We start from the raw sequence: 16,092 nt of genomic DNA, 5'->3' as shown, positions 1-16,092 counted from the left end.
TTATAAAAAATATCATTCCATAATTGTTTTTTCTATCGTCTTATAAATTATCGGTTAGAATTTATATATATATTTTTATATAAAAAGTATATTATTAATAAAGAAAAGTAAATAGTAATAACAAGCAAGCGTTCAATAAACTCTTACACAAAAATAATCTATAAATAATTGTGTTATCACATAAATAACAAATTAACAATGAATATAACGGTGTTTATATACGAGTGTAGCTTTTTTCGCCTCCTAAAAAACTGATAATTTAGATTGTTTACTTAAATGGTTTTAGAATTTCAAGAATGTGTTGTTTCAGATATAATTTAACTTAATTCAGATAAATATTGAGTAAAAAACTTAATCTCAAGAAACTATGAATCCTTACTTCGGATATGTTAAGATACTTGATAGTCATATTATCATATACTAACTTTTACCCGCGGCTTCGCTTATACCTCCAAGAATATGTGTACAAAGTTTCATGATGATCGGTTAAGTAGTTTTCGCGTGAAAGCGTAACAAAAAAATTTCATTCGAATTTATAATTATACTAGCGACTTGCTCCGGCTTCGTTTGGTTGAAAAACTATCAGTGTTCCTCTACTAAATTATGCATGTATTATAATATATAAATCACTCTATCTATAAATAAAAACCGCATCAAAATCAGTGGCGTAGTTTTAAAGATTTGAGCATACAGACTGCGACTTTGTTTTATACTGTGTAGTGATAGGGATATGTACGAGTATACTGACAAAAATCGAACTTTGGATTTAGTCGGGTAAAGGTCGTAAAATATTTTGTCATTCAAGAAAACCAGGTAACAATTGTTTGTTATCGACTGTGTTACAAGGAAACGTATAATCAATTCCAAGAGCGAACTTACTAAGCAAGGTCTTTAACACTATTAAAATTTGATCGTATAACCTGCTTTTTATGCGTTTGATAAAGATTTGTACACAATGTATTTAACCAGGCAATTAATTATAACTAATTTATAATACACTGTTTATAAAAAAATGTTAAATATTTTGAGAATTCCAAAATTATGTTATTAACAAAAAACATATCAAAATAATTTTAAATAATAATTACATTTCGTAATGTTACAAGGCGATATAGTTTTATTTCTTTGTTTAGTTGTTAAAAATAAAATTGTAGGCGTAAAATCATCTAGCCTATGTATAAGTACGGGAAAAAGCGAATGGATTATTTAATAACATTTTTGTATTTCAAGCAGTATAATATATAAATTTAACACAAGTAAGGAAAAATAAATTATTTATGTTTTTTTAAATTGTATGTATTTGTTTGTATGCTGGAAATCAACCCTACCCTTCTTCCGTTTCTATAAAAAGTGCCAAAAATAAATCTAGCATTATAAATAAATTTATCTATATTTCCAAAAAAATCTACGAAATACAAAATAATTCTTGGCTAGCAAACGAAAAAAAAAAAAAATAAAATAACACACGCACTAGTCGCCACTACGATCTTCGAAGGTTATCCTCGATTTCTCTGGGAAATCTTCATCACCAGGATCCTGCCTTGGGATATCTCCTTCTCAACAAAACAGAATCATCAAAATCGGTTCATAAAAGACGAAGTTATCCGCTAATACGCATAAAAAAATAAAATATACACGGTCGAATTGAGAAACCTCCTCCTCTTTTTGAAGTCGGTTAATAATAGTTTTCGTTTGTGCTTATACTATTTGTAAGCAAAGCAATTTAAACTATGTACAAAACAAATCTTTAAAACGTGGCCCATAAGATAAACATCGTCCATTTTATTTCTTATACCTTTGACCTAAGTTGCTGTTATCAAGAAATATCGTCTCCAAAAGTCAGCAGGTTGCCAGAAGATCGCTATTTATCTATCGCTTATATCGCTGTCCTATTGTGCATCCAACGCTAAATTTTTGCTTTTCCTTTGTCACGACACTAACATGTATGGTTCACAAAAGTTAGTTTATTGTTTAAGCTATCTAATATAATGTTACTGCCGAAAATGATGCTTTTTTTTGTAAAACATTTCTATTGTCTTGTCAATGTACATTTAGACTTCTTTTTTTTAAGGTTCTGATTTAAAAATTTATTTATTATATTATACTGTAGGAATGTCAACGTTTCTTTCGTTGCTACTTGCTTTGATTTTATTTACTTACATAAGAAGATGGTGCGTTGTTTTTAACCGACTTTCAAAAAATGGAGGAGGTTCTCAATTCGACTGTATTTTACTTCAGAACTTTTGACTGGGTGGACCGATTTCATTTTCTTTTTTAATCAAAAGGTGATGTGTGTTATTTGGTCCCATTTAAATTTATTTGAGATATAACAACTACTTTTCGAGTTATATCTAATAATGCGTTTTTATGTGACATTTTTTCGCCGACCTACGTTGTATTATACCGCGTTACTTTTTACTGGGTGTACCGACTTTTAATTTAATCAAAAGCTGATTTTTATCATGTGGTCATATTTTAATTTCATTGAGATCTGATAACAACTTTTTGAGTGATCTTTGATGCCACGTGTTTACTTGACTATTTTTTCGTCTACCTACGTTGTATTACTTGTCGATAATTAAAGTCGGTTTTTTTTTCGTTTACGAGCAAACACAATTATTATCTTAGCATGTCTATTGTTTTTGCGTTCGAACTTCAACCCCAAAAGAATTTTATGTTGTTGTTTTGAATATAAATTTTATACGAAAGTTTATCTTTATAGTTTATAATTATTTAGACAACTAAGCTACAAAACAGGCTAATTAAAATGTATGATATGTTTGTTTAAATACGTAATTACTTTAAAAACTTTATTATCAACGAAATCTATAAATAATAATTGACCGTTGAAATGTTTGTCAGCGCATGATTTCCGAACGATAATTCTTATTGGAGTTAGTATACTCCTTAAATTCTTAAGGACTCGATTTTCATATAAAGTTCGCGGTATGCAAAAAAATATGAGCAGTAAAATGTACTGAACGAATGATCTCGTTACGTTTTTGAGCGCCATCCTCCGGAATCGTATTTGGTTCCGATAGATGGCGTTATTTGATTCGTTTATCTACCATATATTATGGTATTAATCTTTTTCTTAGACTAGTAAGCCTTTTTTGTGCCTATTTAGACAGTCGATCTGAAGGAGTAAACTCCTGTCGTGCGTTTGAGGCGTTCGAGCTGACACACACACTTTTTTGTGTGGTCGTAATTGTTTGGTTAAAATGTGTATAAAAAAGTCTACCTATAATTAAAATTTTTATTAATTATTACCTGACCTGGCAAATTTTGTAATATATAATATGAATTATTTAGTATTAAAAAAATGAAAAACAAATCAAATTGACACAAAATTGACCATTGAATGAATATCGTTGCAAAGCTAAAATAGTCTTTCGTAATATAATAGTAGAAAAAATAAATCCTTTTAATATACTCAGTGTGTACAAAAGTTAATACCTTGACGTGACCTCACAACAATATGAATCGCTAAACAGTTATTCTACTGACATGTTTAGACTTAGACATCTTTTGTTGTGTCTGTGTGTATTGTTGTCATATACACTTAACAGTATTAGATATTATTTTACGTGATTTATAATTTTTAAGTACTTATTGTTAAGCAATATTAGTTTTTGTTCACCATATCTGTAAGTTATTATCATACCTAGTAGATTCGATGTTGTTGATATCACATGACAATCGTGACATTGTTTTATTTACTACTAGCTGTGCCCGCGACGAACCGGTATTAAAAAAAATATGATTCAGTTGGCAGAGTTACAAATAAATAATTTCTAAAATATTATAAATATCTTATTACATCAGCTATCTGCGAGTGAAAATCCTATCAAAATCGGTCCAGATTTAAGAGATTAGCCAGAACAAACAGACAGACAGACAGACAAATATTGTAAAAAATGTTATCTTGGTATATGTATCCTGTATACATCCATACGCATTTAGTAAAAAGCGGTTATTTTAATATGGCAAAAAGACACTCCATTTTAATTTATTTGTAATGATTTACGTATTCTTTACTTTATTGTACACCGCAAATATATTATTACAAACAAAGGATAAACATAGTTATAGACAGTAAAGTGCAATGGGCGGACTTACGGCTAATTAGCCATTTCTTCAAGACAACCCTGTTTTATTTTTTTACAAGGAAACTGGTTTTCTACTCGCGGATTCACTTGCGTGGATTGCCCGATTTTGGCTGTTAAAATATAGCCTATGTCACTCAGTGATAACGTAGCATTCTCCACCTACTTGAATTTTTATATTTTTACATCAAAAACATACGAAAATATAAGTGTTTCCTCTTCATAATGCTAGTACGAGTATAGAATGACGCCTCACACTCGTGTGATCCCTGGATTTTATCCTGTTTTGAGTCTAACAAAACAGACAGGAACAAAAAAAAAATACAGTCGAATTGAGAACCTCCTCCTTTTTTGTAAGTCGGTTAAAAATGAACTAGAAGACGACATAGTCTATACAGACATTTGTTTACAAGTTACGTTGACTACTGTGCCCCTCATTGACAAATTAATATTGGACAACCTCGAAAATTTTGAATTTTCAACCAATTAACAACCAAATCACGTCCCTACATAATCCTTGTTTCCATTTACTGATTGTAATGTTTCATAAATAATTAACAATTTAACTGACTTTCAAGTGATGTGCCATATCTATCAGATAGACACGAAATGATTATCATATAAACGATATGAAATGATCTCGGAACTCTGTTGTAGATCTTGACTAATCTAAGCCTTGCTTAGTGATGACGCTAGGAGGTAGGTACATTTTAAATTGATCTGTGATGTCGACATATGAGCGACGTCCATTTACAAATTATTATTATTATTTTTTTATGTCACTAGGTCGGCAAACAAGCGTACGGCTCACCTGATGGTAAGCGATTACCGTAGCTTATAGACACCTGCAACACCAGAAGCATCGCAAGCGCGTTACCGACCCTATCCTTGGGGAGCTCTGGTCACCCCCCCAGGAGCTCTGGTCACCTTACTCACCAACAGGAACACAATACTGCTTGAAAACAGTATTATTTTGCTGTGATCTTCTGTAAGGTCGAGGTACTACCCCAGTCGGGCTGCTCCATATTTTGAGCAGAAAATTCCTGCTGTGCCCTACCTCAGTTAAAAATTATTTAATTGCCATTTCAAAATTATTTTACGTTTGTGTTTTTTGAAGAGCTCGTTGGTTTGATAGTGAAAGAACAGAGAGATTGAATAACTATTTAATACTTTATATTCGATTTCGGGCGATGACAGTTAGTAACGTTTTTTTATATTATTATTAAATGTAATAAAAGAGATGAAAATCTCAAAAGGTACTGGCACAGCTATTATCTATACTAATTATTATAAAGCTCAAGCTGTTTGTTCAAGAATTTGTTTGTTAGAATACGCTACTTTTAGGAACTAATGGTTGAAATTTTTTTTTTGTGTTGGATAGTCCATTTACCGAGGAAGATTATAGGCTAAATAATATTTTTTTCCTTAAATCAACGCGGTTGAAACACACAGCTAGTTGATAAATAATGGTGGTTACAATCTTAGCAACTTAGTATATTAATCACGTTAATTCGGAAAACAAACACTGCCAACACAAACCTGAGAAAGTAAAATACCCATATAATTTTGAATATATGATTATCGTTTACAAAGAAACGCTTACTTCATATAATAGGTATCAGTATAATGTAGGCGTTGATACATACGTCGGTCAACTGAGGACTCTTAAGGACTTGAAAGAAGGTTAAACATGCAATCATTGAGGATACTTGAGAATGTATATTATGATAAGCTATATTCCGATAAACATGCAAATGTGAATATAAAACGAGAATTTAAAATTGGAATGCAAATTGTTTTCTAACATACATTATTTTACGTTTATTGTTTACATTAATTTTAATGTAAAGATTAAAATTAAAAAAATAAGCCGTTCATTCACACACCAAAAAATATTATATTCTATTTATAGATATTCAAGATAAAAATGTTCTCAATTGCGATGTATTCGACAATTACTATCCTGAATACCGCCATTACCTTTACTCGCTGAACCGCGAGTGACCATAAAGTCTGCAACGTCATCGAGTTTCAAAGTGACAATCGCGTTAAGGAGGAGTCCCGTTAAAGCGTCGATAGCGACCGTGGAAGCTGCAAAACTTATATGCCGTTCTAATTTAAGCGATGCAAAAGCAATTGCACAGTTGATGTATGGTTGCACGATAATCTCAATTCATACGTGACACACATTGCGTGACTAGAAGGAACAGGAACAAATGGACTTTGATATTAATTACTTCTTAAAATATCGTAAAACGAGCAAATCCTAAGACGAAAACAAATCGTAAGCACGTGATGTAATACAGATCGGAAGCTTTAATAAAAACAGTCAATCTGTACTGTGAAATCTATAATTAAAACATGAAAACACGCAAGCAATGGCACGTGCCTGATATTTTTAGAAAAATAATAAAAAGTTAAGCAAAAAGCTAAAGTTTACGCTTATGTTTAGATGAAATATAAGTATTAAGCGCGATCTGTGCTGAGCGATACATTGCAAATTGATTCGAAAAAACGCGAATTCACGTGGTTAATGAAACATGGGACTTCTGTCATTTTCGGATCGTGTCGTATTGCGTCGCATGTCGATGTGTTGACGTTTCAATCATTACAGCCTATACAGTCCACTGCTGGACATAGGCCTCCACAAGTTTACGCCAAAAATAACGTGAACTCATGTGTTTTGCCCATAGTCACCACGCTGGGCAGGCGGGTTGGTGACCGCAGGGCTGGCTTTGTCGCACCGAAGACGCTGCTGCCCGTCTCCGGCCTGTGTATTTCAAAGCCAGCAGTTGGATGGTTATCCCGCCACCGGTCGGCTTCTTAAGTTCCAAGGTGGTTTTGGAACCTTGTTATCCCTTAGTCGCCTCTTACGACACCCATGGGAAGAGAGGGGATGGCTAAATTCTTTAGTGCCGTAGCCACACAGCACAGCGTTGACGTTTATTTATTCTCTATCTGTGCCTCGCATTTTCACCTAAGTAATTTCCTATGAGAAAGTCTTACTATCTATGTACATATAAATAATACGTATGTAAATAAATAAATAATATATATTACATCAGACTCCGGGCAGGAATCGAAACGACAACCCCTGAAGCAGAAAGTAGTGCCACTACAATCGACGAACAAAAGATCCATTCTATCCTCTGGACCATATCGGGATTAAAACATTTATTTTATACTAGCAGTACCCTGCGCGCGTTGCTACGCTTTTTTTTGGTCGTACCAACTCAGAAACCTCTGTGAGCTCATGCACAACACCTTGCTGAAAATCATGACATGATCAAATGCATAGCTTACGATTCAAAAAAGGCCATACGGACAAACATTCAATTGAAAAAACACAAAAACAGATCAATCGATTCAAAAAGGAATGTAGGTAACGACACATAATAATATAACCTATTACACAACAATCGTACCAATGATAATTGCAATTAAAATACTTCGAACATTTTAAGAGGGACGTGAACAATTAATTCTTTAATGTTATTCAGTTATTCCGTTCTATAATATTGATGTCAATATTGTCAACAAAGAATACCTTTGCAGTTTTCTTTTTGGAAGCTTTGAAACATTCCGTAAAAATTATCACATTTGGATTCTCTGTATGGCCTAATCTTCGAAAATGGTATGCATATGTTTATCGTTCGACCTTCAAACAAATACGATTATGAAAGTATATGAAATAATCCTGCGGTTTACGTTACACACATGTTTATAGGAACTAACCACAATGTTCACAATAGTACTTTAAGCAAAACCGCATTAATTTATAGTAACTTACTTGTTGGCGATATCTTATGTGTTATTCAGAATTCGGTAATTTGTATTTCAAAATGTTACAGCTATGATTAGACATATTTCATCACAAGTATCCCATTTTACGCTAATATATCACATATTAAAACGAAACATCGGCCTTAGAGGGATTAATGCCTTTTTGAATTTGGTTGAGAATTTTTGAAGCGTTAATTGCTAGTGGAAGCAAATGGTCTTCTGTAATTACGTCATAGTTGGATAATAATGATCTAAGAAACAATTAGCGCCGTCAACTCTTGATATATTTGTAGTTTTGATCTTTGTATCATCAATCAAAGTTATATTGGCTGACCTAGTGCGAGATATATTTAAGGCTTTGTCGGTAGTTATGTCTGTAGGTCACGACTTAACAACTTTGCATATGGCTTCATTTGAAAGTTAAATTTATTAGAAATTGTCTTTTAATGTATGGATACTACAGATTATAAATGGCGAGGTGTAATTTGATCCGGAAATAAATAGATATTAGATACGCTACGATAAAATCGTCTTTAGTATAAAAATTGAAACAAATATATTTATGAAAAGTTCATAGTCTGGCCATAAATACTGTTTACAAAGAAAAAAAAAACTTTTTTTATGCACGTAACATTTATTACTATTACAGTGTATTAGTTTAAAACATTATTATAAAAACGGTTATTATAAGATCGGTCAAGCCGTTTCGGAGGAGTTTAACTACAAACACCGCGACACGAGAATTTTATATATTAGATTATGGATGTCTAATTGATCGCTTATGTACATATTATTTGTTCTTCAGAACCCACCATTTTACGTTACAACTTAAGGTCCTGTTTGCCATTTAAACAAGTTTACTTATCTTCTAATTCTTTTCAGCAAATGTGTCAAAATCAGCGAGAAAACTTTGGCCTGGTCTTGTGAGAATGATCCCTGCATCCTGAGCCAAGATGTGCTGAACGGTGTCAACCGCGGTGCGACGTGGAGAGCCGCCAACTACACGCAGTTCCAAAACAAAAAGCTGAAAGACGGTCTCGTTTATAAATTAGGTGAGTTTTTCATATTTTCAAGATATTTCTTTAGGATTAGGTTCTTTATCAGAATATGTATATAGTCAATATTTCTATTTATCTAATAATAACTATAACATCAGTCAGTATACAGTTTGATTTGACGACTTGTTGGCGCTGCGGTCATAGCACTGGCTGTTGCGCTGGCGGTCGCGGGTTCGATTCCCGCTCACGACAGACATTTGTATCGGTCATATAGATGTTTGTCGTGGTCTGGGCGTTGTGTGCGTTGTCGGACCCCCGACACAGGACAAAATCCTACTGGGGCCGTTGAGTGTGAAGCGTTTATTAATTATTATTAAATATGAATATTATTATTGATACTGTAGAAAAACTTTAAACTTTTCTACACGACAGTAAAAATTTAGGCCCGAATTGAACATTAAAAGCCAATGTAATGCTAAGCTAGGTTCATTGATATTCAATTTCATCCATAGCCATTAGCCTAATCCAATAAGTAACTGTAGGAGGCATGCGGCGGGTCATTCTTAGTGTCAGTGCTTTCTCTTAAGCACTAGATTCAAATGTTCCGCTTTCGCTCTTATTGTTTTGTAAATGTCAGGTAATAGTTGTTTGTTAAGTGAAATTATGCGCTAAGTTTAGATAAATTTTATTTCTCGCATTTTTACTCAATCATTATGAAGTTTGTGATATTCGTTTTAAGAGAAGTTAGAAAACCGCGACCGCTAGCGTAACAGCTATGTTCGGGGATAACTTTGTCGTTTATGAACAGATTTTGGTAATTCTTCTTTTGTTGGAAAGAAGATATCCCAGGTGTGGTACCATGATAAGGAAACCAGGATCTGATGATGGGATCCTAGAGAAATCGAGGGAAACCCTTGAAAATCCGCACCACTTTTTACTGGGTGTACTGATTTTGATGATTTTTAATTTAATCGAAAGCTAATCTTTATCATGTGGTTACACTTAAATTTCAACGAGATCTGATTACAGCTTTTGGACTAATCTTTGATATAATGCGTATTTACTTGACTATTTTTTCGTCTACCTACGTTGCATTACTTATCGATCTAATTGAAGTCGGTTTTTTTCGTTTGCTAGCAAACGCAATTATTTATTTTAACTCAGTTAAAATATTGTTTGATATTGCACGTCTAAAGATGATATCCCAAGGGTGGTACCATGATAAGGAAACCAGGATCTGATAATGACATCCCAGAGAAATCGAGAGTAACTTTCGAAAATTGTAGTGACGACCAGTGCGTTTGTTAATGTTTTTCGTCTACTTACGTTGTATTACTTGTCGATGTAATTTGAAGTCGGTTTTTTTCGTTTGCTATCATACTTATTCTAGTAGCTTTTATATTTACTTTAGTTTGTGGTGTAAATAGTTTCTTGATAACGTATAACATTAAATAATAAATCTTAATTAAAAATTATATGTATTCTCATTTGTCCATATCGAGACTAAACAATGCACTATAATGCAACTAGAGATACGAAGTTACGTATTTAAAAGCAAGTTTGTATAAATTCTTCCATTATTATAAAGTAAATTAAAGAATGTAAAAAAAAAATATCAATCTAATACGTTATTTAAATACTCACTGTTTAATCAAAGTATGGAATTGGGCGAGTCATAAATAATACTGTCATGAAAATATTTGAGGTGCTTCATTTCGAAACTATTTATCTCTCATTTTGTCTTATCTTCTCTACATATATCAAACTTTCCAGGATTTACTTATGGGCCTATCAGATATTACATTTGAGTTTTAACTGAAAGAATAATTTTACCGTTAAATTTCAAACACTAAACTTGTATTTAATTGCGTATCTTTTGTTTACCTCTTGTAATTAATCTAAGTATTATTTCAGTCTATCGCAGTCCACTGCTGGACATAGGCCTCCATAAGTTCGTGGCAAAATGGCATGCGCTCATGTGTTTTGCCCATAGTCAACACGCTGGGCAGGCGGGTTGGTGACTGCAGGGCTGGTTTTGTCGTACCGAATACGATGCTGCCCGTCTTCGGCCTTTGTATTTCAAAGCTAGCACTTGGATGGTTATCCCGCCATCGGTCGGCTTTTTAAGTTTCAAGGTGGTAGTGGAACTGTGTTATCCCTTAGTCGCCTCTTACGACACCCACAGGAAGAGAGGGGGCTGACTATATTCTTACTGCCGTAGCCACAGATTATAGTCTAAGTAATTGAAGTGCAAATGAATAAAATTATACTTTGAAGACTAATTTTATAATTGTCTTAAAAGTAACAATGTCAAGCTAGTAACAATGACTCCGATTGGTAGACCAACTACATTGGGTGCCAACCGCCATGCTTGAACTAAGTTTGAGTGTCTCTAGTGGAGCACTGGGCCTACCCTAATTCAGTACCAATTGCTCAAGAAAAACATATTTCAGGTACCCTGCCTTTAAGCATGGAGACTCGTCGCATGGGCGCCATCAGACACGACAAAGATATTAACTACCCGACTCACTTCGACGCCCGTAAACGTTGGCCCAAATACATTTCACCTGTCGTGGACCAGGAATGGTGTGGGTCAGACTGGGCAATTTCTACTGCTACTGTTGCTTCAGACAGGTAAAACTTATAGTGTCTAAGTATCCGAGGTGCTAATTAATTTTATCTTGTAAAGCAGTTCTTAAGTCTCTGGAAGCACCCGAAGTGTTCCGCGATAGCGGGTGGCAGAGTGAGTCTGACTAAGCTCATTTGTTCTGTTCAGTTTAATTGTTTTTAATTGCTTATTTATAATGGTTAGGTTCTTATTTCAAAGGAAAATATCTTGCATTAACTACTCACACGTACGTACACTTAATACTAAATAACCAAGCACTACAGATACTACTCCCAAACAGTTAGTGTTCCCTGGTAAAACAAACATTTTGTCACGTGATCCCCCAACACTAAAAGGTTATCAACCACTGGTGTAAAGTAATACATTGCCAAAAAATTTTATCGTAAATCACAAACTTATTATATATACTTTATTGCACTCAAAAAAATACATGTAAAAACAACATAAGAATAATATTTATGGTATATAATAAATATGAATAAAGGTAATAAAGATTTACAATTCTGTATAATGCGGTAGTCATTGTAGCTATATTGTTTTGATATTTTGACACACTTAAATTTAGTTTACGATATAAAATATTGTCACTATCATCACGCCATGTTAAGAGGTTGAATTTCTTGAACACGATCTCGTAGCCGCTTACAATTCATGCGTTAATCAATCAATCTTATGATTATTCAACCGTGGAAAATAGACTGTGATATTGTATCTATTTATCATTTGTAACATTGTATTGGTAAATAAAGTTTGATTATTAAATAAAGTACTTACAATCGCTTACCAAAAGATTCAGCTTTTTAGCTTATTTTTCTAAATTTGTCATTAGTGTTAAACAGATTGGGAGTAATCGGTTCTTAATTTCTTCAATACCTAGTTGGCAAATCAAGCAATAACATTTTATTATTTTATTCGATATAATATGCTGTACGTATAGACTTCATTCTCCTTAATCTTTTCAAATATGTACCCAAACTACAAAACAGATTAAAAATCATAAGCAGCTTTTTGTGTACAGACATACAATACACTATTTACCCTTCCATTTCTGCGTCATTGTCAAGTAAACATATTTGGACGTGTGGACACATATATTAACATTTAAAACAGAAACTAAATTATACATTTCTCACAAAAGAAGTATGAATTCATATGCAAAGAACACTTCAGCTAAAAATAAGACGTTCCAACAGTTTCCGAGAGCCCTCGGAGTTTCTCAAAGCTACATTTTCACTGCAAACTAAAATCATGTATGTTTAACAACGGAAATATGCTGAGAATATTTTCTTAATAATTTTGTGTACATTGTGCTTTTAGTTAAGAAAATATGCAAAATAATTTAATAGTAAATAATTTTTAATATCATATAAATAATCGATCGTTCCAGCGGTGATCCAACTTGCATCTCCGACTGACCGTGCTTTAGCCAATTAAGCTATGGAACGATGTACCCGCTAGATTGATATTTTTGATATGATGATTTTAAATTCGGTTCTAAGTGACCATATGTGATATGATATTAAAAATTGTTCAGAATTCTCTAATGTGTAGGTCACACAAAAATAAATACTTTATAAGAATAGTTCCTTATAATTTTTAATCATAGAATTATATTCGCAAATGAACTATTGGACGTGTAAAATGGGACCTAAAATAAAAAAAAAAAAAAAAAAATTAAATTGAAGAGAATTAATAAAATTCTCAAGTGAAACTTTGTGATCGGCTTATGAAATATAAAGAATAATTAAACATTAAGTATAAATAAATACATTCCTGTTTAATCTTTTTACCAATAATAATAATGGCACATTACACATTTTCTAGAGTGCTAAGAGCCAATTTTACAGTGGTACTAATTGACTCTGTTCCATTTTGTTATGTGTTAAACGCTTAAAACAATTAAATAACAGAAATAAATAAATAATAAATAAATAAATATTAATAATAGCTATATATTAATAAATTTATAACAAAAAACCCTTACTAACAGTAACATAGGTTAAGTGTATATTGTAAGTAGAACATAAGTGTACATATATGGTAACTAGGAAGTAAGTGTACATATATGATAACTAGTAAAGTAGTGTAAATATAGACATAGATAATAAAAATAATAATATGTTAAATGAATGAATGATGTGTATACTTTTCCATCAAAGAGTAAGGAAAAAAACCGTCAGCGTCGGACCACGTCCTAGTTTTACTAGGCAGTCACAGGACTGTCAAAAAATCGCCTGTGGTATTATAATAATGCATGCGTGTTTAACAAAAGACATGGGCATTTTGAGCTCGTGGATGTTAATTTTTAAATAAAAAAAAGGTTAAAACACCTTAGCTACAGCTAAAACACATTAAAAAAAAATGTGCAGTGGCGGGTCGATGTTGGCCTGTCAATGTAGAAAATAGATGTATGGAATAATTTACACCTTATGTACCACGTACGGACCGATATGGGCCTGCACAGAAGTGTAGGTATTAATACTTTATGATTTAGAATGTATTTTAATCAGGTTCGCTATCCAGTCAAATGGTGCGGAAAGCATGGTGCTCAGTCCGCAATCCCTTTTATCCTGCAATCTTCGCCAGCAGCGCGGTTGTCAAGGTGGTAACATTGACGTGGCATGGAACTTTGTTAGAAACCGGGGGTAAGTTGAAAATGTTATTAAAAAGATTGACCTTATTTATAGGAAACTAGCTTTTACACACGGCTTTGCTCGTATTGAATTTTTTTCAGTCAAAAGTGTCCTATGTTACTTATAATACCTTCAAAAATATGTGTACAAGGTTTCATGATAATCGGTTAAGTAGTTTTTGCGTGAAAGCGTAACAAACGAACTTACATTCACATTTATAATATTAGTAGGGATGATTACTTTATGAACTTCTGCACTAGGTTATCACTTTACTTGGTTGGATAACCGGGGGGGAAAGTTATTGGTTGTTTCTTGCATACAAATCATAAACCATTTAAGCGAAAAGTCCAAATAAACATGTGACAAATGATATTCTTATCGTTTACATTCAGTTGGTAATAAAAAGGTTACAGACACATGTTTGCGCATTATTGCTGATTTTATAGACCTTTTCAAGATCAGTGACTACAGTCAATAAATAAAAACAAAGAAAATATATCCTAAACATCTAAATTATCTCCCATAGGATCGTGGATGAAGAATGCTTCCCCTACAAAGCGAAAGTTACAAAGTGTCCCTTCAGACCTAAGGGTAATCTCGTCGAAGCTGGATGCAGGATACCCGTCAAGCAGAGAACTTCCAGATACAAGGTGGCTCCCCCCGGCAAGCTGAACAATGAACGTGATATCATGTACGATATCATGGACTCTGGACCAGTACAAGGTAATTTGCACCTCCATTTTTAAACAACTTCAATAAGGGGAAGTTCTTAATTCGACTGTATAATTTTTATATGTGTCAACTCATGATATATGATAGCTAGTACTTATCATGTGGTCCTGTTTAAATTTTATCTAGATCTGACGATGACTTTATTTTTTTTTTTTTTTTTTTTTTTTTAATGTCACTAGGTCGGCAAACAAGCATACGGCTCACCTGATGGTAAGCGATTACCGTAGCTTATAGACGCCTGCAACACCAGAAGCATCGCAAGCGCGTTGCCGACCCAATCCCCAATCCCCCCAGGAGCTCTGGTCACCTTACTCACCAACAGGAACATTATACTGCTTGAAAACAGTATTATTTTGCAGTGATCTTCTGTAAGGTCGAGGTACTACCCCAGTCGGGCTGCTCCATATTTTGAGCAGGAAATTCCTGCTGTGCCCTACCTCAGTTAAATATGAGTTATCTTATGAGTTATCCGTAATAACCCGTGTTTAATTGACTGTCTTACCGACTTCTTACTCAGTCGTATTACTTGTCGTTTCGTCGTAATACATTTTTTTTTTTTCGTTTACGAGCAAACACATTTATTTAGGAAATAAAATTAAAAAAAAATCCTTTTCTCTGTTTTTTTTTTATGTTGGTACTTATCTCCATTAAAAAAAATATTTTAATAATTAATTAATTTAAAACAATAATTGTTTTAGTTGCTCTTCCATTCTATATAGCCATGTAGGTATAACATAAAAGGTTTATATTTTACTATGTGTAATTGTGTAAATAAATACAATAGGTATATGTAATTACTTTTCTTATTTATATTTATTATTAACTAGCTGCCCGGTCAGACTTCGTTCTGTTAAAATTAATAATATTTTTTTTTAGTCTTAAAACCTTCCGTGAGCCTCAAGGAACATAATAAAACATAAATTAGCCGAATTGGTCGAATTGTATTAAAATTGTATACTTATTAATTTTTTGAACTTTATAAATCAAAACAAATATGAAAATTATAAAATAATTTCTATTAAAATCATGTGTAGTACATTTATATCACTAACCAACTCAAATATTTTTATCTGTTCATACGTCCTCGAATCCGCGAAAGGCAAATACTATAAGCGCATTTTTATTTAATGAAACTTCTAAGATAAAGAACAAACATACGCTCTGTTTGAGGTTTTATTTGATAGTATTATTTAGATTTACCTATTTAATGA

General features: G+C 32.9%; 1 protein-coding gene across 1 annotated transcript in view; it reads left to right on the top strand.

Moving 5' to 3' along the window:
• Positions 1-16,092, top strand: part of LOC123665669 (uncharacterized peptidase C1-like protein F26E4.3) — a 68,220-nt gene that overhangs the window by 47,863 nt on the left and 4,265 nt on the right. Inside the window, exons 4-7 of the mRNA XM_045599937.1 lie at positions 8,772-8,941; positions 11,341-11,521; positions 14,027-14,161; positions 14,676-14,872. Of these exons, the coding sequence (XP_045455893.1) occupies positions 8,772-8,941; positions 11,341-11,521; positions 14,027-14,161; positions 14,676-14,872 (683 nt within the window). The remainder of the gene's footprint in view (positions 1-8,771; positions 8,942-11,340; positions 11,522-14,026; positions 14,162-14,675; positions 14,873-16,092) is intronic.

This window comes from Melitaea cinxia, chromosome 24 (genome assembly GCF_905220565.1).
Source record: "Melitaea cinxia chromosome 24, ilMelCinx1.1, whole genome shotgun sequence".
NCBI lineage: Eukaryota > Metazoa > Arthropoda > Insecta > Lepidoptera > Nymphalidae > Melitaea > Melitaea cinxia.
Note: the sequence above shows the minus strand (reverse complement) of the source record. Positions and strands in the feature narration are given on the sequence as shown.